At 37.7% G+C, this 22,321-nt stretch overlaps 11 protein-coding genes across 11 annotated transcripts; 2 read left to right on the forward strand and 9 right to left on the reverse strand.

The window, feature by feature from the left end:
* Positions 1 to 3: 3 nt before the first annotated feature.
* Positions 4 to 424, forward strand: GCK72_009459 (uncharacterized protein; the record flags this gene model as incomplete). The annotated part of the gene is made up of 2 exons (XM_003113172.2): positions 4 to 58; positions 177 to 424. The coding sequence occupies 2 exons, from the start codon at positions 4 to 6 to the stop codon at positions 422 to 424; spliced, it is 303 nt and encodes a 100-aa protein (XP_003113220.2).
* A 472-nt stretch (positions 425 to 896) lies between these two features.
* Positions 897 to 2,410, reverse strand: GCK72_009460 (uncharacterized protein; the record flags this gene model as incomplete). The annotated part of the gene is made up of 7 exons (XM_003113080.2): positions 897 to 1,054; positions 1,107 to 1,187; positions 1,231 to 1,366; positions 1,414 to 1,667; positions 1,936 to 2,001; positions 2,049 to 2,184; positions 2,234 to 2,410. 7 exons carry the CDS (start codon positions 2,408 to 2,410, stop codon positions 897 to 899), a joined length of 1,008 nt encoding a protein of 335 aa, XP_003113128.2.
* An 856-nt stretch (positions 2,411 to 3,266) lies between these two features.
* Positions 3,267 to 4,168, reverse strand: GCK72_009461 (uncharacterized protein; the record flags this gene model as incomplete). The annotated part of the gene is made up of 5 exons (XM_003113236.2): positions 3,267 to 3,415; positions 3,609 to 3,828; positions 3,885 to 3,980; positions 4,039 to 4,071; positions 4,130 to 4,168. 5 exons carry the CDS (start codon positions 4,166 to 4,168, stop codon positions 3,267 to 3,269), a joined length of 537 nt encoding a protein of 178 aa, XP_003113284.2.
* An 891-nt stretch (positions 4,169 to 5,059) lies between these two features.
* GCK72_009462 (uncharacterized protein) lies at positions 5,060 to 5,773 on the reverse strand (the record flags this gene model as incomplete). The annotated part of the gene is made up of 4 exons (XM_003112901.2): positions 5,060 to 5,211; positions 5,259 to 5,348; positions 5,392 to 5,527; positions 5,576 to 5,773. 4 exons carry the CDS (start codon positions 5,771 to 5,773, stop codon positions 5,060 to 5,062), a joined length of 576 nt encoding a protein of 191 aa, XP_003112949.2.
* A 252-nt stretch (positions 5,774 to 6,025) lies between these two features.
* On the reverse strand, positions 6,026 to 6,793 carry GCK72_009463 (uncharacterized protein; the record flags this gene model as incomplete). Its single annotated transcript, XM_053727393.1, has 4 exons — positions 6,026 to 6,153; positions 6,203 to 6,314; positions 6,395 to 6,556; positions 6,602 to 6,793. 4 exons carry the CDS (start codon positions 6,791 to 6,793, stop codon positions 6,026 to 6,028), a joined length of 594 nt encoding a protein of 197 aa, XP_053586970.1.
* A 279-nt stretch (positions 6,794 to 7,072) lies between these two features.
* Positions 7,073 to 7,760, reverse strand: GCK72_009464 (uncharacterized protein; the record flags this gene model as incomplete). The annotated part of the gene is made up of 4 exons (XM_003113170.2): positions 7,073 to 7,233; positions 7,282 to 7,353; positions 7,397 to 7,532; positions 7,581 to 7,760. 4 exons carry the CDS (start codon positions 7,758 to 7,760, stop codon positions 7,073 to 7,075), a joined length of 549 nt encoding a protein of 182 aa, XP_003113218.2.
* A 222-nt stretch (positions 7,761 to 7,982) lies between these two features.
* Positions 7,983 to 9,201, reverse strand: GCK72_009465 (uncharacterized protein; the record flags this gene model as incomplete). The annotated part of the gene is made up of 7 exons (XM_053727394.1): positions 7,983 to 8,086; positions 8,132 to 8,233; positions 8,282 to 8,432; positions 8,483 to 8,661; positions 8,712 to 8,807; positions 8,855 to 8,990; positions 9,070 to 9,201. The coding sequence occupies 7 exons, from the start codon at positions 9,199 to 9,201 to the stop codon at positions 7,983 to 7,985; spliced, it is 900 nt and encodes a 299-aa protein (XP_053586971.1).
* Positions 9,202 to 9,404: 203 nt separating this feature from the next.
* Positions 9,405 to 10,654, reverse strand: GCK72_009466 (uncharacterized protein; the record flags this gene model as incomplete). Its single annotated transcript, XM_003113056.2, has 7 exons — positions 9,405 to 9,544; positions 9,596 to 9,697; positions 9,743 to 9,869; positions 9,919 to 10,133; positions 10,179 to 10,283; positions 10,331 to 10,466; positions 10,520 to 10,654. 7 exons carry the CDS (start codon positions 10,652 to 10,654, stop codon positions 9,405 to 9,407), a joined length of 960 nt encoding a protein of 319 aa, XP_003113104.2.
* A 214-nt stretch (positions 10,655 to 10,868) lies between these two features.
* Positions 10,869 to 12,163, reverse strand: GCK72_009467 (uncharacterized protein; the record flags this gene model as incomplete). Its single annotated transcript, XM_053727395.1, has 9 exons — positions 10,869 to 10,978; positions 11,025 to 11,126; positions 11,174 to 11,309; positions 11,355 to 11,453; positions 11,498 to 11,601; positions 11,645 to 11,746; positions 11,791 to 11,926; positions 11,978 to 12,073; positions 12,119 to 12,163. The coding sequence occupies 9 exons, from the start codon at positions 12,161 to 12,163 to the stop codon at positions 10,869 to 10,871; spliced, it is 930 nt and encodes a 309-aa protein (XP_053586972.1).
* Positions 12,164 to 13,415: 1,252 nt separating this feature from the next.
* GCK72_009468 (uncharacterized protein) lies at positions 13,416 to 14,386 on the forward strand (the record flags this gene model as incomplete). The annotated part of the gene is made up of 4 exons (XM_003112926.2): positions 13,416 to 13,457; positions 13,510 to 13,620; positions 13,956 to 14,135; positions 14,183 to 14,386. The coding sequence occupies 4 exons, from the start codon at positions 13,416 to 13,418 to the stop codon at positions 14,384 to 14,386; spliced, it is 537 nt and encodes a 178-aa protein (XP_003112974.2).
* A 359-nt stretch (positions 14,387 to 14,745) lies between these two features.
* On the reverse strand, positions 14,746 to 21,360 carry GCK72_009469 (uncharacterized protein; the record flags this gene model as incomplete). Its single annotated transcript, XM_053727396.1, has 15 exons — positions 14,746 to 14,940; positions 14,990 to 15,850; positions 15,896 to 16,150; positions 16,198 to 16,396; positions 16,441 to 16,700; positions 16,747 to 16,941; positions 16,991 to 17,166; positions 17,216 to 17,673; positions 17,723 to 18,708; positions 18,839 to 18,898; positions 18,946 to 19,918; positions 19,971 to 20,147; positions 20,196 to 20,341; positions 20,633 to 20,835; positions 21,234 to 21,360. 15 exons carry the CDS (start codon positions 21,358 to 21,360, stop codon positions 14,746 to 14,748), a joined length of 5,271 nt encoding a protein of 1,756 aa, XP_053586973.1.
* Positions 21,361 to 22,321: the final 961 nt, after the last annotated feature.

A 22,321-nucleotide genomic window follows, 5' to 3' on the forward strand; every position in this document is an offset into this window, starting at 1 on the left:
AGAATGGCCTTTCGTGTCGAACACTGCAAAAAAGCTACCGAATTTTTCATCAAATTCAGTGAGTGCATATTATAATATATAATATATTTCATTATTTCCTGAAGGAATTAGACTTTGAGCTGAGGAAAAACAAAAAAGACTATAAAAACAGTTCATTTTACTTTTATCTTTTCCAGGCACCGGCTCCAAAGCCTCTCTTCAATATGCAGAACTTCCAAATCGTGTGCTTGATTTCCAACATACCATCACTCCAGAAGACCAACAAGGCAAAGGAGTCGCTCGTCTTCTTGTTAAAGAAGGACTCAAGTATGCTGCTGATAATAGGTTTCTCGTCCAGCCAACCTGTTGGTACGTTGCCAAATATCTCGATGGAAGCAGTGCCACTGAAGAGGAGAAACAACTCGATATTCGTCACAAATTGTAAATTATAATTAATTGCATCAGCACATTCCGATTGTATTTGGAGACTGAATTGCGAAAATAACGCATTTTGATAGTAAATCATGTATATTCTAGATGAGTATTTAAAGCACACCGGAAATATTTAAACTGTTGTACAGAAAATGAGAAAATGAACACAAAAACTGTTGTTTAAACACAAACTGAGTTACATGAAGTAGAAGCAATAACGTTTGAAATTCAAGCAAACTGTATTCAATTTTTTTTCACTGCATATTCAATTTTCTATCAATTTCCTCTTCATTTTTTTGCATGTTCGAGAACAGTTTTCTGGTGAATCTGATTCTTTATTAAAACAAGTTTTATGATCATGCATCAGATTGTTCAAAAAATGAATGAACTAGTAGAATTCAGAAATTGGTAGGAAAGAGAACAAAGAATAACAACAAAATTGAACAGCCTTGAAATGAATTTAACAGTTATTGGTATTTGAAAGTTTAGAGCTGTGGATAAATTGGGTAAATCAGCTTTGTGTGTTCGGATGTATCAACTGGGCAACTTGGTTGCTGCATAGCAGTGTTATAATCAGGGAGAACTGGTTCACGGCCAAGAGAGCGGACGAGAGCACTGCACATGATGATGTAGAAGAGAGCAACTGAATGAAACATTTAATTATATAATCTACGTAGCTTTACCAAAACTCTCACCGAACAAAAGGATTCCAGTACCGACCAGTAAGATGGAATTAGAGAAGAATTGCCCATTGAAAATGGGTTTGTCCGAAAACACTGAAATACGATTACTTGAAGGATATAAATCGTACAATCAAACCTCTGATTTTGAAGTATTCCAAACCGATCACGACACATGCTCCGAGCCAGCAAGCGATTCCGAAGAAACAATGAAGGACCATTAATCCTTTATGTTCAACGAGAAAAGCAACGAAGGAGAGTCCAAAGTATATAGCCTAAAGCACATTATGAAAATGTTACATTTTGGTTAAAGGATTCTTACCCAGAGAACTTGGCCGAAGAGCAAGTGACTTTCTTGGTTTCGTGCAAAACAAATCGATGCAATTGGAAGAATCAATGCAGCAATCTGCATGACAAGAACAACGAGTTTGACCGGAATGCAGCATACCTTCGGTGGCTCCGAGTAGGAAGAGGCATCGTAAAAGCGTGGCATCGCTTCTGAACTATGAGTACGCAAAAAATTAGAAATGAAACGAGAAACGAGATATTTCATAGGAAACATTGATCCGTAAGGAACTTAAAATAAACGAATGTTGGGTATGCTGTATGCCTTAGTTTATTTTTCAAAATGTAGAAGGTTCAAAAGATTTCAGATGTTTAGGTTAGACCAGGTAAAAAGTTATTACATGCGAAGTATCAAGATTTTAATGTGGGCATTGACTAACAATTGAATATTGGGAGAAAGTATTTGCGTCCAAGGCTCTTGATGAGTCGGCGGCACATCGATATGTAGAAAACGTAGGCTGAAATTAAAATTTATCCAAAGCACAAACATTTTTCTTACCCAAAAGGATGAGAGTGCGGCGAATGATGCTATAGATAGCGGCTTCAGTGGAGATGTCGGTACGATCTAAAAGAAAAATCTACATACCTCTACTGTTAATAAAAATGTCTCACAAAATAAGTCTTTCACTGCCAGTCCCCAGAAGATGAGTGGGATGATGGTCCCGACACACACGGCCCAGTAATGAATGTGCATGAGAAGTTCGTAGTCAGCGAGGAAAGCGACGATGGAAGCGACAAGGAATAAGTTCTGAATTGAAACAATAAGCACATAAGAGAAATGGAGATTCAAAGCTTACTATGCACATTTCGAAAATAAAAACTCCTCTTTCCAATGACGGCTGAGACATATAACCTATGTTAAGTAGAAGAGTGACGACTTGAACTACGATAACCAAGAGCTTGATTGGGAATCGATCGAAGAACATCGGCGACTCCACCGAGTGAATCACACGCGTTTGATAGAAATTTGACATCTTCACCGCCTAAATTTTTGAAGGAATTGTTAGAACAAACAGGTAAGATTGGAAAAATGTTCCAAAAAATTGTCTGGCAATGAGGCTTTCACAAAAAATAAACTTAAAATATGTTTCGTCTAAACACAGCCTGAGATGGTAGAAAACCCGGCGAATAAGTAGGCATTTCTGATGAATAAACAAGCGATAAACCAAGTATCAGTTTTCGTTTCGAAACCGATAGGCGGCGTGTGCCCCTGCTCCTTGAACTACGGTATCATGTATGGTGTGTCCAAAGTTGCTACAACGACAAATCTGCGGCGTCCAAAGTTGATTTGTAGGTTTGTAGGTTTTGCAGGTTTTGCAGTTAAAAAATTAAGGATGAGCAATAACACATAACTGCAAACCTGCAAATCTACAAATCAACTTTGGACGCCGCAGATTTGTCGTTTTTGCTGTTTTGTAGCAACTTTGGACGCACCATAATGAAAACTTTTACCATTTAATACACTTGTTTTCTATTCACCAATGCAATTTAATGCATTTTTATGCCATAAAAATTCATACAATCGCGTTCGTTATTAGACAAATTTTCTAAGTACGTGGTAGGTCCATAAACGATATTTAAAAGTCACAAGATATCCTGCAAGATGAACTTCTGAGGAAAATCCTCACATGAAAATGTCATTTGTTGCAAACTATACCATGAATAAACAGTTTTAAGAAAAAAAAATTTGTATGCATTTATTAAAACAAGCATTACATCGTGGGTGACCGGTGAAAACAGGATCAGCTTTCAGTTATAATAAAAATATTCTAGAAACTGTGAGATACACGTAGCTTTAACATTTGAAATGAAGTGCGAACAACGGTTCGACTACACAAGAATTGGTATTTCTGGTCTAGCTTGGCATGGTTTTCGTAGACGCTTTTTGAATTCCTCGTCTTCCATCATTTTCTTCAGAGCATCATCAATTGCTGCATACTTGATCACTTTTACCGAGGGTGGAATCATGAGTGCGTGAGCTGTACTGTGAAAAAAATAAAGTTTGGCCAAGGATTTTCAAAAAAAATTTTCGCGCCCAAAACGCTTTAGTGCATTTGTGAACTAAAGCGTTTTGGGCGCGAAATTTTTTTTTGAAAATTCTTGGCCAAACTTTATTTTTTTCACAGTAAAAGATAATTTATTCAAAATCAAAAAACGATTAAAAAAACTAACAGATAATGGTTACTCCGGCGAAACAGTAAACCCAAATAGGATCAATAGGATAACCTATTCTTTTCATTTCCTTATGAACTGGTCCCGAATTGTCAAAAATGATTAGAACGACGACTCCAACGCATGAAATTATGTAAACAATACAGTAAACGAGGTGAATGTACATGATTGAGAACGACTCGCGACTATACCCCAAGGCGAAGAACGCGGACAGAAGAATCTGGAAATTGTTAAGATGACTCGTTCTCTTTTTGAAAAATGATGGCCATGACTCACCACGCCGAAAAGCATCAATGCGGAGAGATTGTTCGACACCAAAATAAAGAGTATAGAGATGACGATGTCGATTAGAATCGTGTAGAGACTAATGTGCTGAAATTTTGAGATTCGAAAGAATAAAGCGTTCCCATTGTTTGGATCGAGTACTCACTTTTGCTGGCCACTTGAGAAACAATGGAGGTACCTGAAAATTACATGAAGAGAGAATTCCAAAAGACTAGAAAAAGATGTATGAAACTCACTGCTTCGAATCGTCCGTCGTCGAGATGTCGAACGACCATTCCTTTGAAATTGACGGTTTTCATCTAACTGTAAAAATATTTCGATAAAAGTGGAAAGCGCCAATAAAAAAGACAGACGAGAAGGGGAGAAAAATAAAGAAACTGTTTGATTCAAGACAAGTTTTTTTTCGGAAAGCAAGCTAAAAGGATTTATTGTTAGAGAGATAAAATTTAGAAATGTTAGAGGAAGGTGCATCTGGCGAAGAGAGAAACAAGAAGCTTCTCTTAAGAAGCGAAAGAGAAGAGGAATGATAACACAAATATTATAAAATGGAAGCTTACTTTCTCAGCTCTTTTCTTATTCAAACTAAAATAAACGTATTCTTGCACTGTTGTCATCTTCTACAAAGACAATATGTAGAAACGGACACCGTTCTTTATGTGAGAAAAAAAAGAAAAGGGGCGCGTTTGAGGAGAGAGAGGACTGGAAAGTGCAAAGCGCAAAGAGAGTTATGATGATAGAAAAGAAAAGAGAAGGACGAGTGCTTTGAAGAAGAAGACTGCAACGAAACGAATGCAACAGCAATAATTATGAGATGGTGTTTCATGGAAATGCATTCTTGAAAATTTTGAAAGTCCGAATCGAAAAAAGCGCATGATTCAACTTGTGACCTCTAACAACTTAATAAAAATTTGCATTTTTTATTTAAGAATATGAGAAATCAAAGTCGGCACGTAATCGCCAGGTATAGTGGAAGAGAAAACTTTTGAAAAAAACACTGATTTACTCGGTTGTGGGTTAAGCGTTGATTATTTCGTTTTTAAACCAGAGGATGATCAATTTTAGAACATTGTAAATCATCGATGTGAAAGATTATTTATAAAAATTAGAAAGTAGCAAAGTGACAAAAGAAGAACATGATGCTTTTAGCGATAATGTTGTATGCGAGATCAAATAGTTGCAGAATTGATAGAGTGATGGTTTGCGTCGTAGTTCGGATTGTAGATGACATGCACGTCTTTAGCACTGTACGGGAGAACCATCGAGTGATTTGCAAGATGTTTGTGAAGCTTGTAACACATCCAAATGTACAGAAAGAAGACTGAGAAAATGAAAGGCATTAGTAGTCTAGAAAAGTTTGGAACTCACTCATCACAAAGCCGAGAACATATCCGAATGCTTTTAGAGCACACATTATTTCGCCAGAAAGAAATCCCTCCTCGCCGGTGACCAATCTATCTGAAAACAGCAGTATCATAAGTATGTAAGAATGGAATCTTACGGATGATGCCGACCGAGAGCAGTTGGAGGAAAGCGACAGGAATAGCACTAACAAAGATGCAGTACCAGTAGTGAAATTTGATGTACTTCTTATTTTCAGTCAGAATTCCATAGAAACTGCCCGAGTTGCAGATAACCTAAAAAAAAAAACCGAGTTGGTAGATTTTCTCTATAGTAGTCTTCACCGTGATGATCCCCCAAACAATGTCATTGAATTTCTTATCCTTGATGTGAATGAATGAGTCGATTTGCACCAGGAAGAAAACTACATGGTACAGAAGAATGAGATGTTTCACCGATAAGCCAAGCAGCATTGGTTCTTTTTTCTTTTGGACAACATTTGGTGCTGACTTCGAATCGTTAAACTTCGTCTTAATGGTCATTGTTTGCTGAAAAAAATTAGAAAACTGGAAGCTGGTGTTAATATAGGTATTTAACTATATTGAAGAGTATATAACTCTCATACGTTGCGAGACGGACACTGTAAAGAATTTAATTCAGAGCAGTAGTGGTAGGGTGTTATTGTTCAATAATGATAGAAAACATTTTTTCCGGAAAAAGCGATGAGATTCATAGATCAAAGTGAGAAAATACAATAATATACAATTGAAATTGGGAAATCACATTTTTTGCGGTCAATCACATTTTTTGGTAAGTTTTTCTGAGCGAAATTCATTTGTGTCCGAAGTAGATGAAACGGTATTCAATTCAGTGTCGAGAGCTTTGATGACTTTGTGACACATCCAAACGTAGAAAATGCAACCTGAAATATAAAATGAGTGTTTTGAACTCAGAAAAATATTTAGACTTACAAGCCAAGAACGAGCAGAAATAGTAGACTCCAGTGTACACTGCAGAGTAGAAGAAATTACACGCATCTTCGAGCCTCATCTTCTCGTCGAGGCTCATCTCCGAGGCTGATTTCTGGAGAACATCTTCGAGGCTGATAACATGTTCGGAACTGATCGTCCAACCTTGAAATTACGATTTTTTTTGTTTCTTACAGTAATCTTACAGATGTAAAGAAAGGTGCAGTAAAGAAAGACACCGATCTGAAGAATGGCGACAGGGATGGCAAGGACGAAAATTGTGGTCCAGAGATGAACTTTCATGACGGTTTTTCGGTCGAGGAGATATCCAATGAACCCGATGAAAGAGACAGCGATCTAAAATTTTATAAATAATTGTCTTGTTAGTTTTGGGAAAGTTACCAAGATGATTCTGATGAGGTAAACAGTCGATAGAAAGCATCCAAAACAGTCTTGAAATTGGTAGGTTTGATAGAAAATTGCGAGAAATTGCATGAAGAGAATCACCGACTTCATTGGGAGAACACCAAAGAACATGGGTCCTTTCTTCTTGGCCAAACCCATGCAGCTATCACAACCCATTGTTTTGGACATTATCTTTCCTGCAATAGTAATAAAGAAATAACTCAAGAATCACAGAAAATATGGAATTGAACGGGAACCTTTGAGGAAAGAATAATGAAGAGAATATATTTCAACGATTAACAAGGTTTTTATTGTAACAGTTACGAAAAAACTAGCGAGTCTTTGCAAGGAATAGAATCAGGATTAACTAGGAAAGAAAACAATTGAAATAAAAAAATGGGTATAGGATAACTGTGAAAAGTAACAATGAAAGGCAAAACAAAAACAAATATGAATAACAGCCGCTATTTAGACTTCTGGATATATGAGATTAACCCGTTCAGAGCCATCGCAAGCATCGCGATTGAAATGAAATAGTCCTTGAGTTGTATCCAAATCTGGAAGATTATCTGGCTGTTGATCGAGGGCCCTGATGAGTTTACGGCACAATGACACGTAGATCACGAGAGCTGCAAGACATCTTCAATTGAAAACTAGGAGTTAATTCTTTAACTTACCGCAAAAAAAGAGGAGACCACCGATCAAATACCACAAGGATTTCAGCTCAAAGTTGCCGGCAGAGACATTCACTGAAAATCTAATGATACAGAATATTTTGAAATTTGCACGAACATAGGATGCTGGTAGTGCCGAACAAAAGAACACCGATGACGACGATGATGAAAACGAGAGCGCTCCAGTAGTGGGCACGCATCAGAATTTTATTCTCGACAATGAATACAGCGATAACAAAGGCACAGAAAACAATCTAAAAAGCTGAATGTGATTTTAAATATCATCAACAATTTTTACTCACCGAAACAATATTTGCTAAGATTAAAAGTGGTGCCAAATCAACGAAGCTGAGAAACGCAATTTGGAGGGACAACCAAATTATCTGCATGACGGTGACTACCTTTTTGATCGGAAACAGTCCGAAAAGAGTAGGAGCCTTCAGATACTGCTCCGGTTGATTGGGATCGTAGAATTTCGGCATCCTAAATAGTATTTGCCTAAGGATTATATCAGCAACAAAATTGGAGACAAAATATTGAAGAGTCATGGAGAACTCATGAAAAATATTGAGTTGTTGACAGATTAATAAAACTCGTACATAAAACAACAGGACCTGAGAAAAATTTGGAATTTGATTAAAAACTCAGGGGAACAAAAAAGTACAACTATCAACAAAAAACAAATTTTAACAATAAAGATAACATCATTTAGAAGTGGAACGAGTAGTGGTTTGGCGATTTTCAGAGATCGGAGAGGCGTGTTCTGCGATCAAGGTCGTGAGTGTGTCCCCCAAACGAAGTCCCCAGACTGAAATTGAGTCAAGCGAATTAAAAAAAATAAAGGTAGACTAACACAAGAAATATACTACAACAGCTAAAGCAGGTTTTTCGTTAATGAACAACATGAATTGAACGAGATTGTAGGAACAAAGGAACCTCATAGCTTCTTGAGGAACTGCAAGATATCGCATTACTTTTTGAACAGGAAGGGAGATGAACTTACGAAAATCGTGAACAAAATAAAGAACGGAAAGAAAGCATGGGACTGAGAAGAGTGCTGCTTGGTAAACCCATGCTGCAATTGTGATACTGAATCCTTTTGCATCGAGTGTAGAACCAAAATATAGAAGCTCCAGGGCTATCTCGATAAAAGACTGAAATTCGTTGACCGGTAAAAACGTCATAAACAGTGTATAATTTATACCAGCCAAAAGCATGCATCTTTGATAGGGTTTTCCACTGATAAGTACAACACGACAAAGAGGATAATGGAGGTGACGTTGAGCACATGCTTTGAAAACAAGTATTTAATTGTCAATGTTGGATTGATCTTCTCAGCTTCAATAATGTATATAAAAGTATTCAGCATGCGAAATAGCCACACTGTAATATAAAAAAGGTACGAATATGATTACAAGGCAGCTAGAACTTACCAAGAAGTGCGACCGAAGAAAGAGTTGTTGAACCGGACGAGGAAACAAAATTCTTAACTTGGTCGAGACGAAAAGCGTCTAAGACTGGAGCCGAACCTGCGTGATTTCTCAAATTGGATTCGGTACAATAAGAAAGACCTCACCAAAAAGATTTTCCAAGTTGACACTGAAAACGAATATTGGAATGACAAAGAGAATAGACTGGAACATAAAGTGAAGCCTCATAAGCCATTTGACTTGGTAGATATAGAGAAACGACACGAACGTCTCGAAGATGGCCTGAAAGTTTGGAAAAATAACGAGAAGTGTAAAACCCTCAAAATAAGCTCAAACAGGATCTTCAAGAAAAATAACTCACAAAGCCTGCGAATATATGATGGAAGATCGATGACGGATTCAAAGCGGACATCATGATGTAGAATCCAACGACAGCAGCAGTGAAGACGATGTGTAACACATCGGCGAGAGCTACGTTGCCCTTCTCGAACATCTTAATCTGAAAACTGTGAACCAAAAATTCAACCAACGATTTTAAAATATAAAGCAACGAACTCGGTATAAGAAAATAAAATTAAGAATATTAGAAAAATTATACATTGTGAATTCAAAATTCCCAGGATAAAAAAAACGGTAAAAAATGATATGGAGAAGGACATGCATCAACAAAAAAGTTTCAAAACAATGAGTGCTTAATTAATCTTTAGTCTCTAACTCTTTGATAAGACTTGTCAGTCTCTCATTGACGATTCCTCTCGAGAGCTTGTAGACAACTCTTCTGAACGTAGACAATCCGATGACAGTGTAGTAGGTGTCGACCAGACGAACGAACCAGACTGAAACGGCAACAGATATTTATTAAAATCTGAAAACCTATAACAACGTACACATCAACAAGAAGTGAATTTGGAAAGTATGATCTTCTTGAAAATACTTAATGACGTTGACGAGATCGTACGAATCCAAGAAGGCCTTCGTGTCGCATCCGGCTTAAATGCACTTTAGGGCTCAACTATTATTGATTGTTCTCTCACCTAGCTTATTTATGTCGTAGACAGCTGCAAGGAAGCACGGAAACGAAAAAGCGACTGACTGATACATAAATTGGACCTCGATGAGAAGAGGACATCGAAACACTGCAAAAACTACTTCGAACATCGCCTGAAAGTCGGTAAAAGATTATGCAGAACGTCTTTCGAGGACTCCTTACAAATCTGACAAGCGTATACGCATTGCTTGAGGACGTGCTGTAAGCCATGACAAGGAACATGATAACGCTAGTGGTATTTAAAATATCGGAAAGAAAATTGTGCTGTCCTTTTATCATCTTGCTCTTCAGTGATGATTCTTTCGAAGCCGCTATGATCTTCTTGGCAGCCTGTTGGACGATGACCATTCTAGTCAGAAATAATCGCCAAAGCCAAACTGAAAAAATATATCATTGACCTTTTTTCGGTATACATCCCAAACCAGTTACGAGACCAATCGATAAGATCAGAGAATACGGTTCCGAGACGAAGTTCAGAAACGCATCCATCTTGTATGATTTGAGGAAGGCGGTCGAATGTGTGACACCTGAATACATTTGATTGTGGTCGGAATCGCAAACTCTTTAAGCATACTGTGGTAGAAATATAAATCTGCATATAGCAAAAAAACAGGAATGATGAGAAGAACAGATTGGCAAAAAAGATGGATGTGCATCAACCAGGTTATTTTGAAGACATAGAGAAAGGAAACAATAGTTTCGGTTACGGCCTGCAAAATAATTATTACAATTAAAAACAGCAGTTACAACTGTGCTGGCTCACGATGACAAGGAAGATGCCATGCAGAACCGAAGCGTGATTCAATACAGCCATAATCACGTAGAATCCGACAACCAATGCGGAGAGAATAATGTGGATGGCATCAGAAATTGTCTTCCTTTCGTCTCTTTGAAGCATTTTTTCTGCAAAAAAGTGTGAGGAAAAAAGCAAAACACCTGAAACAAATATAGAAACAAAGGAGAGAGCAACTCAAGTTTAAAAATGAAAAGAAGGTTCGGATGAACTTTTTAATGGTAAGCATTGGTTTATGGAAGAGATAATAACATTTGAAGTAATTTGTTGTAACATTGGATGCTAGATATAAACTGTCACAGCGTTGAGACGGAGACAATCAAACTTGTTGAATGAGTTTTGTAAATTTTGTTTTCCGACGATGAACTCGATCATCGGTGGCCACTTCTATCAAGAAAATATGGGTTATCATCATTCGGAGAAACCAAACTGAAAGGAAGATGTCATTAAGATCAACATTTTATTGTTGGAACACCTGTAGATAGGACTGTTGTTGCGAAGAAAGAATGACTTTTGCAGAACTTTATTACATTGTTCAAACCGTACGATTCTAGGAGACTAGTGACCGAACTCGTATCTGAAAATGAAATATAATTCTATAAACTTCATTTGAGAAACACTTACCAAACCTGTAGGCGAATGGAAGACACGAAGTAGAAAAAATGATAGAGAAAATCATTGCTTGAAAGACAAAGTGAAGGAGCATGATCCACGAGTTATTAAAGATATAACAAATCGTCATCAACGTTTCGAAGATCGCCTAAAATTGATTGATTGCTTTATTGTGAACAATCAGGCTAGAAACCATCCACTCGAAAACAATTCCCATCTTCCCGTCACTGAAATACGCCAGAAGTGCAAAAAGTATTACAGCTGACATGTTTAGCGAGATGTGGATGGGGCTCTGAAATATTCTATCTCCTATTTCTAAACAAGTGAATCCCTAACCTGTTTGATTGGGCCGAGATCGCGGGATTCCGGATCCGCTCGTCGCTGTGCTGTATTAATTTCTATCAAAACCAAATGACTGTGAATCAGACGAAGAGTCCAGGCTGAAGTTTGATAATCATACAAGATTCATGAAGAATAAGTCACCAATGAAAAGCGTAATAGACCAAACAGCAGAGGTTTCCTCAATGAAGTGTTTGATTATTCTAAAGTGGAAAGCATCTAAGAAGGCACTGGCACCAGTCGGATCTATAAATAATTTTTGAGGGTGACAATGACAATAGTTAATGTACTGGAAGTATGGTACACGGAACATCCCAGAAGGAACAATGGAACAGTCAATGCGATCGCTTGATACTGGAAGTGAACAATGTGTGAGAATTTGTTCCTGCATATGTAGAACACAGTAGTGGCGAACTCGTAGAATGCCTAATGAAAGAAAACCAGGGTTTAGATAATACGAGCTCCATGATCCCTCACCAAAAAGAGGAATAAGTGCTGCAGCGGAGACTGAAATGTGGTCATTGCGGTGAAGAAAAGGGTAGCGAGTACTCCGAAAAAAAGGGAGGTCCTGTCCTGAAAACTAGGAACTCATCGAAGTTTTACTGAAAAATCCCAAACCTGCGTGCTCCATTCTGAGGTACCATCGGGCGAATCCCTTGCCATTTTTTCTGAAAAAAAAACTAATAAAAGTTTATCTAAAGTTTAGCAACAAAAGTTTAGCAACATGAAATAAATGCTGACTTCTGAACTAAAAACTCAGAATTAATATGATAAATCGATTGCAACAATCGAAACAAAAACAAATTCTATGATTACTGTCAAAAATCGGCTCTCCTCAGAACCACACCGGTGCTAACATGCGTGCGCCTTTAAACTTGCTATTGAGAATACGGTGGCGGCTTGAGACCGCAACATCTTAATTCTTGCTGTGCGCCTTTTTCCGGTAAATGAATCGAGGGAAAAAACGTTTTTTCCGGAGGTGAATAACCCTATAATACTTGGAAACAGAACGAAACATCAAAAATATCAGTTTAATATTTAATTTCAAATAATTTAATATCTGAAAGCAAGTTGAAGCTGCAATTGAATTTGAAGAAGATTCTTACAATTCGACACGAAAAACAAGACCAACAACAATAACTAACATTGTAATTTTTTCTAACAAGAAATTAAAAGTTTTCTTTCTTCATTATTCACCTTTTCTATTTCAAAGAATCTCATGAACTCAACACATTTTACTGAATTCTTTTCCTCGTTACTGTACTTAACTACTACTTTCTTCAATCCCATTAATTCATATTTCTACTACTTTTTTTAATGTCTCAATTGCCATTCGCGCCCTCCTTCAAACAAATTAAACGACAAAAAGATGATAACAATACATGGGGAGGAGAAGTGGGAGGGACGGACTGGCAAGGAGGCATTACACTAATCATGCGAACCAACTTTCCTACTATTCAGCCCATTATTATTATGCTTCTTTTTCTTTTTCTCCCCTTATTTCTTTCTAGCTTCCTCACTCAAACCAGTCTGCCCAAAAAAACTATGACAGTTTTATTTATTTCGTTCTCCTCCGTCCACTCGTTCGGAATAATGACCGTTGGATAAACGGTTCCTAATAGTTTCAGTTTCCTTCCGGTCAGCAATACAGTCTTTATTCAAGTGTTTTTCCTCAAGATTCTTCAGTGTTCACTGATAAAAATCACTTGTTTTCTCTTGTTTCCTCCCACTTTCCTCTTCATTTTTTGGCTGCCGTCCGTTGCGATATTTCACCTCAAATCGCCTCTTGTTTGCACTTGTCTCGGCTGTTGTCCATTGTTCACTCTTTCATTTTCTTCCAAGTGATTTCTAAAAGAGTGTCAATTGTTTTGTTTCTTTTCTTTTTTCGGTTGCCATCAAATCTCAACTCAATCGAATGTTTTGTCTTCTTATCACATTGATTGTCGTCCCGGTTACGGTAAGTCTTTTAGCTCTTCTTCTATTCTCCTCCATCCCCTTTTCAATTCCAGACAGCAGTAATAGGTGATGATTTATCACCATACAGATGGAATCTCGTCCCAAAACCACTTCTTAAAAGGCTTTGTAATCTTGATGACTCATTGCCAGTTTGTGCTTGGAAGGTTGGTTTCTGAATCATCAGAAATTCTAGAATTCGAGTACCTTAACTTCAAACTTTTGAATTTTTGAAGATAATAGCAAACACAGTTCACAGACATCAAAGTGATTCTCAATGTATGAAAATCGGTTAATTTGCTGGCGAACGCTAATTTGAATTAGAACTTTTCGAGTCTTTGTTCGTTACGAACGCTGTAACTAAAAGTTCCAACTAATAGCTTTCGGTTTTTGTATGTAAATAAGCTTAAAATACACATTTGAGAATTTTTAAGTTCGTAGCCACAGTAAAGTTGATGTTTTGAATAATTCTCTATTTTATGGAGAAATCCTATCATTTTAGCGCCACAATCTATCAAAAAAGACATCTTTCTCGAAGTGGCAAATATGCCGTGATCATCCAGAACTGAATCTTTGTAAATGGCATAACGGTGGTATGATAACTGCTCCAATCCCTGCAACTACTACTGCGAAAACTGAAGATTCCGCGGAGGCTCCGCCCACTTCTGAATCTATTTTTGTGGTTTGTTCCACTTCTAAACTTTCAGTTTTTACGAATATAATTTTCAGAATGAACCAGATATGATGTTGTCTTCAAAATGGTCAAATGCTGAAGTTCTTCAAGAAACTGTCCGAAAAGAACTGAAAACAGAACCAAATCGATTCGATGGAAGACTTCATCGAGAATCTGAATCTGCAGAACCGAAAGATTCGATCGACGAAAAGTTTGATGAATCCATCATGTCAGCCAACGAAGATGTTTTCTCTGCCTGATCATTTCCTCCCAATCCTCCTGTGCATTTCCATTTCCCCTTGTTACGGTTATCATTTAATCTTGATGTTCTGAATGACCCAATCAAATACTTGTTTAATCAAAGAACGATTTATTGTGCGATCGAAAGATGAGTCTATATGTATTAATGAAGAGCGAATCCCCGTATTTTTGCAACACACAAGAGTTATTACTCGATTATTGCACCAATAAAGTTAAAGAATTTGAAGAAGAGCAAACAACATAAATAAGTATACGATCATCGGGATAGACATGATAAAATGGTAAAACAGGAGTAATTTTGAATACAGTTTCTAGAAATATACAGTCAGAGCATCGGAAAAACTTCTATTACGCATTATCATACATGTGTGGAATGTGTTATATGGACAGCTGAATGAGTGTCAGATTGATCATCATCCAGTCCAGCGAGACGTAAGAAAGTCTCTTCAAGAGAAGATTGAGCCAATATGAAGTCCTTGACTCCTAGATCCTTGGCCAGGTTCTGCACCATTTCAAACTTTTCAGACCAACAGTCGTTCTTTTCTTTTGGAATCTGAAACAAATTACTGATGGAAACAGAAATCAACCGATTTCCCACTCACCTGCCACTTGAGATTCAGTGTTTTGTTTGTTGGCGTTGTCTTGAGAACAGAATTGGGAAGTCTGGAAGCAACAAGTTGTACAATAACATCTCGTTGTGCTGGTTCGAATAAACTCAAAGTCATTGTGTAATTGTTTCCGTATAATGATTTGAGCTCTTGACTTGATCCAATAGCAATCAATGATCCTCTGTTCAGAACCGCAATTCTGGAGCACAACGCTTCGCATTCGTCCATTGAATGAGATGTCAACATGAGTGCACTATTTGAATGTTCTCGACACCACAACAACAGTTCCCATACTTCTCTTCTTGCTTTCGGATCGATTCCAGCAGTTGGTTCATCAAGAATAATCATCTGAGTTGGTGCAAGTAGAGCTACTCCTACTGATATCTTTCTCTTCTGTCCACCACTGTAGAACCTTACAAGTTTATCAGCATGTGCTTGCATTCCGACACATTCCAGAATCAGTTCAGCCTTTTCTTTATACTTTTCGAATCCATGCATCTGCGCAAGAATTTCCAAGCACTCTCTTCCTGACAGATCGAGCATCAGAGCATCAAATTGAGGGCAGTAACCGATGGAAATGTGTTCCGTAACATCGTGACCCCCGATGGTAGCTTCTCCGCTTGATGCGAACGATTGACCCGTTAAAATGTTGAATGTAGTTGTTTTTCCGGCACCGTTCACTCCGAGAAGTCCAAAACATTCTTTTTGATCAACAGCTAGACACAATTCGTTGACTGCAGTGAATCGACCAAAAGTTTTTGTCAAATCTTTCACAGCAAGAGCCAATGACGCGGGATTTGCACTATGTACCCGATTTCTTTCATCCTCAACACTGGTGCAAACTGGAAGGTCACCCTGAAACTGTAAAGGATTAATAAGTTAAGTTTCTCCTTTGCCTACCATCATTGGTTGCACATTGTTATGAGCAGATCTACGAATTGTCCAAACTTGAGAAAGGAATCTTCTGACAACTTTGAACTGGAGAAGGACGAAAAGAAAAGACGAACAAACTCCAAAAGCTGCCATCAATGCAGCATTCTTGCCACAATGATCCCAACTCATAAGTTCATCCGAAGTTATAATAAAGCCATAGGTGTTTATGGTTATTATCGCAGAACCGAATGCATACGATGGCAGAAGAAATAGGAATATATTCTGAAAATTAATTAAATGGATTTGTAAAACAAAATTAGATGGATTACCATAAGGAATGATTTCAAGGATTGATCGATGTCAAACAACATGAAAATAACAAAAACTGCGAGAAGAGCGGCTCCAGAAATAACAACCTGCCAAATGATGAGCATGACATTGGCTTTTGATGGCGATTGGAACAGGAATGACACTGCATAAATGAATGGAACCGATGAGAAGAAATATAGGAACCAGAAGAGAATCACTCTGAAATTACGCTGTCAAGAAACCCAAAATAGGAATAAACTCACATTCCAAGGTGGTTGTACATCCAATTGAACATCACAAACATAATGAAGAAAACCACGCAAATCAACGTATACAGAATACCATCATAAAGAAGAGAAGCTGAATAGAATGTGATTGGGGAGATTCCAGTGAGGAACTGTTGATGAGCGAATTGACAGGTACGCTCTTCAATGAGGAACATTACAAAAGTAGATGTAACCATTGCGAAAATCAGAATGAGCATTGGAGTGAGCAATACATCAATGAGTTGACTTGGAAGTAACTGAATAAAATAATGTTGTTATAGTAAAGTTGATTTTTTTTCTCACATTACTATCCGAAGAAGATTTTGAGTATAGGAAAATTCCACCTTCGATTTCAGCGTTTACAGGGGAGCTTCCTGCCAAACGAGCACGGTTGATCATACTGACAACAGTCGGAAGAACGTGATAATATCTCATATTGAATAGAGTCTCCAGAGTTTCCGAGGACTTTGTCATTCCAATTGAAGCCGGTGGCATTTCCTGAAAAATGTTTGTTTTGGAATAGGAAGTAATAGGAAGTAAAACTCACTCCTATGAGATTTTTTGTGATGTTCAACAACGGATTACTGCCACTATATCTAAGAATTTCAAATCCTCCTGATTTCTTTAGCATCGTTTCGAAGTTTTTGGCTTCTTCTGGAAGGGGCTCATCGAATCTCATGACAACTTTCGACGGCTGAATTCCATACTGGGAGAGACTACGGTCTGAAACTTTGAATGAATAGTATTCAACATTTTCTATATCTTTCTTTACATTGATCATTATTTTCTGATTTCAGTGTTGACAGAGAAGCAACCAATCCAAGTAGGACTATTGGAATCAACACTTGCCCAAATAATTGTGTCCAATTTCTCATTGAATACAACAATTTCTTTCTTAAAATCGCAATGAATTGAGCCACAACTTTAGCTGGACCCGATTTCTCGGCACCTCTTGCTTGACTATCCATCAGTCGTTGATAACTATCAGCACTCTTTGTGCTTGATTGAGTATCGTAGCCTGGTGGTTTTAACGACGGTTCACTTGCATTTCTTGAGTTATGACTGATTCTACTATTCTGTCGACTGGCGATTGCTTTGTCAACTTTGTCTCCGATAGTTATGAAAACTTGTTCGAGAGTGTTCAGTGACAGTCCAAAACTCTTCATTACTAAAGTAGCCAGCTGCGATTTCAATTGATTCGGTATAGTTTCAAGTGCGGTACTGCGGAAGCTGAAAACTTATTATTGGGATTTTTACTCTTAAAAATTAGTATTCTTACTTTCTGTCTTGAATAGCTTCCAATGCTTGGAACAATGGAACGAATGATTGTTTCTCTACTTCCGGTAATATAATTTCGATTTGCTGTCCGTGCATCTCTCCTCTTTCCGCTCCTTCCACAAAATGGCAGCATACACTTGTGAGAACTTCGGCCATTTTTCTCTTCTCACCAGTATGATCCAATACAACAGTCAACAAGTATCCAGTTCCAAACTTCTGTTTAAGGTATTGATTCGTTCCAGATGCTACAAGTTTTCCGTGAGACATGATAAACACCCAATCACCGAGACGTTCTGCTTCATCCATATAGTGAGTAGTCAGTAGAATAGTCCTATTTGACTTTTCTCTCTCCACCAGTTTTTGTACATCTTGTCTGGCTCCTGGATCCATTCCAGCGGTTGGTTCGTCGAGAAGAATAACTTCAGAATCACCAATCATTGCCATGCAAACACACAACTTTCTTTTCATTCCTCCAGATAGGTTCATTGATCTTTCATTTTCCTTGAAATCAAGTTTCACATCAGCTAAAAGACGTTTCATTTCTTCCTTGAATTCTGCTTTTCTGGCTCCTTTCAATCCGTGAACCAACTGAAGATGTTCTGAGACAGTTAACTTGTCATACAATGGATTATATTGTGGGCACATTCCAATGTGACTTCTAGTCTCTCCTGGTTCTCTTCCGACATCGTGTCCGCAAATTGAAATATGTCCATAAGTTGGTTTGATGATCCCAGCAATGCTAGAGAACGTAGTACTTTTACCAGCGCCATTATGTCCTAAAAGAATTGAGCATTGTCCTCGAACAGCTCTCAATGACAATCCGTCGACAGCTCTTTCACCAGTTGTTGGCCAGATTTTCACAAGTCTATTGACACTAATATCAGCTCTTGCAGCATCCCTTGCACCATCCACTTCCGTAGATCCTTCAAGAAGAGCATCTGAATCAGCATTCGGAGGACTTAGCGACGATGTTCCAATTGTGTTCATCTGAATCTTTACATAATTGTTGTAATAATTAATCTAGTCTGGTGAGAAATTAAGCAAGTTTCAAACATGCAAGCACACAACATTTGTTAGTGCTAACCTCTATATCTATCCGGCGAACTCTATTTCTCACCTGTTCGTTGATTCTTGTATTATAGGCAGTCTGCCCATCAGTTTGATTTTCGTACTCTTCCTGCAATATGAAAATTTGGAAATTGAGAATATATAATTATATATTACCAAAACATCTCCACGAGTGAACAAAGTTCGCAGACTAAAATCAGATGATGTTCGTATATGATCAACAATCAAAGTTCCAGCGGACATCCATAGAATATCAACAATCATCATGACCAGTGCCCACCCAAGAGAAAAATGAAGGGACGAATCATTGAACATGTTGAATAGGTTCAGTTCTCGTTCTCTTCTCATATAATCTGATATCGCTTCTACTGCCAATGCAAAAGCTCCATTGATATTCAGTCCATATAGAAAACATGTAGGAATTTGATCGAGATGTGGACGGAATTTGTATGATACCCCAATCATGGCTCCCCAGGCAACCAGAATTGCTTTGATAGCTGAGTTTGTATTACTGAAGAATGAAGCGACGAATGCTCCGAAAATAACAGCACCGAGTCCGTACATCAAGACAGTCACAATCAGAGCTGCAGGACTGACGAATTCCATCACAAACGCCAATGGGATGACAGAGAAGAGGAAAATTACGAGGAACTTGATGAATGCCATGACAACATGTGCTGCATAAAACATGAAAGTCGATAGACCCATTGCAGTTAGATATGGTTTCACCGCAAAGTTTTCAGCGGCAATTTCTCTCGTGATATGAATGACATTGATGAAAGTGACAAATGCCCAAATGAATGGGAAGAAGTCAATAAAGGCAGACACCGAGCTGGTTTTGTATTTTGGTTCCGGAAGTCCTCTCAATGTAATCGGAATATCAACGAGTTCTCCTTGAGCGGATGACACAAACGATGTTTCAATGGCTTGTTGGAGAGTGAGATAAGCTGATGTCCAATAAGGTGGACTCGCCGGAATTCTGCCACCTCTTCCAGATAAAGGACCATACGGATTGTAACTGGTTTCTGTTAAATGCCATACTTCTTCCTGTGCTTTTCCAAGTAAAATTCGATATTTCAACTTTTTCTCTGCGATGTTTACAGTATCGAAAACAACTCCTCCAACATATCTGAAAGAGTAGAGTTATAATTTTTTCAATAAACGTTGAAATGAAAACTTACGAGTTTATAGCACAATACGTTTCATTCATCATCGGCAAGTCTTCTCTGAGAACTGTTAACAGTTGTTCTTCACTTTGTTCACTTTTTACTGTCATTTTCAGTTTCCCGTTTTGAAATCTATCAGAAACTTTTTTCATCAAATCGTTGACTGTACTCTGAGTAGCTGGATCCTTACTCCTATAAATTTTTCCATTTTAGGTTTCAGTTTTTGTAATTGCTGCTTACGTGTAGCCGAACATTACATCACTTCGAAGACACCATCGTTTATAAATCGGTTTTGTGAAGGCATATTCGAGATAAACATCTTCTACGGTTCCTGTCAGCTTGAAGGGATCATAAGAGTTTTCCGGCGAGGTTGAGTGGTCAGAATTCTGAAAATAGTTCAACTCTTTTTTTGTTGTTCTGTATCAAATCGGTTGATGATTTCATAATTTCGAAACGAAACATTCAGCATTTCCTTTTTTCAAATGCCGATAAGAGTTTTTCGGAGACAGTATGTTTGCACTTCTTGAGTAATAGTACTTTTCTTCTTCCCAATACTAATATGGTTTTTCATAAACTGTAAAGTTATCGCACTATAAACTCTCTATTTTCAGTTTTGTGTTTATCAAATGACGGCATTTCAGACGTTAACATTGATAACGTTTGTTCGATCATCTTACCTTCACAACTAAGTAAACTAGTGGACCGAGTATAAGACATGGAATGATTAATTCGAATAGCGTCCACACTTTGTTTCGTCTCAGAAGCACCCAATCTTTCCAGAGCAGCAGCGAGAATTGGCGTAATTTGTTCATTTTTCTGCTCTGTCGCTCAACTTCTCGGGGATCGTAGTTGTCGTCAAACTCCCCAAACGGTACAGCTTCTGAAAAAGGATATTCGAATATTGTGACAAACTTTTTTTAACGCATTCAAAATTATTCACCTGGAACACCAACTAAATTAGTGACATCAAGAGAGACGACTGGGGTTTGATTTTCCATGTTTTTGTTATGATTTTACATTCGAATGGTTAGAAAGGTATAAAATTTGTGCGGAATGTATTAAAAATGAGTGCCTCCAAAAACAACTATGTGTGCTCAATGGCAGCTGAGAAGTTTACTTCAAGGCTCTCGATTCAATTTCGACATTTTCTAATTTTTGTTACCTAGGATACTTGAGAGCAGGTGCATTTTTTATTGCCAACACTAGAAATTATAAATCAAAATTATTCTAGTTTGAACACTTTCTTCTGTGTTCACAATTCAAACTATAATAACTTACCATCTTCCACCGCTGACTCATCATCGGAGTCTTTTTCTTTCCGGTCTTTTTTCCACACCTGTAGATAGCGGCGGAGCCAATGCACTAACGGGGAGCCCGGCATGAATAGTGAGGGCGGAGTTAACATTGCGGTGCTTTTATATTATTTTTTCAAATAGTGAATCAATAAAGTTGAGTTGGCAGTTAATATTGTCATGTGGAATCTACCGAGTCCACGCTTTTTCTCATACCATTCATATTTAAATTTTGACAGATATCTTTTCGTTTCGTTCACAAAAGAAAAAAGCTTACATTATTCGCTTTCACAGTTGAAATGGGACGCGAAGCATTCTTCCTTCGCAATTTTTGTTGACAACGTATCTGAAAGTAGAGAAGAAATTGAATAGAGACATAATATATTCATGAATTATATATAATTCATGAATTTTCTACAAGAAGAGTGAGCTGATTACGAGTAGTTCGTGATTGAATCGAAAACTGATAAGTTTGATAGTGTTTTCAACACTTTCAACGAAGGAAAAAGTTCTTTGAAAAGAATGGGAAATTCAATTTTGAGAATATCGCTTTGGAAATTGCGAAATATGTTACCCCATCTAGCTGTGACAAAAGACAGAATTGACAATGACTGGTCGGCGCAGAGGAAGGAAAATCAATACGGTTGCGAACAGGAGGGACAGAAACGGATATAATTGCAAATCGGGTAAGCGATCGAAAGCCACAAAATGGCATAATTCGTTATACTTATTTGGCGTTATACTTTTTTCTCGATGATGTTACTAGAAAAACAAACAGAATTTCGAGGAAGCGAAGGACAACGCTACGATTATGTGAACAAACATTCTGTTTTTTCCTGAAAAATGATACTGGACAATAGAAAAATGTTATTATTTATTTGTTTGCTTTTTTCTTTTCAGTACTTGACAAATTCTGAGAAAAAAAAACATTTTCAAAAGCGGCATGTGTTTTACTAGAGCGCTCTTGCACTATCACGGGACCAACATGGAGTCCCCACCGATTCCGCGGAAGAAATTTTCGATGGAAAAATTTTCGATGGAAAGTGGGCGGAGTTTCAAGTTGCAACTCCACCG

This window comes from Caenorhabditis remanei, chromosome III (assembly GCF_010183535.1).
Source record: "Caenorhabditis remanei strain PX506 chromosome III, whole genome shotgun sequence".
NCBI lineage: Eukaryota > Metazoa > Nematoda > Chromadorea > Rhabditida > Rhabditidae > Caenorhabditis > Caenorhabditis remanei.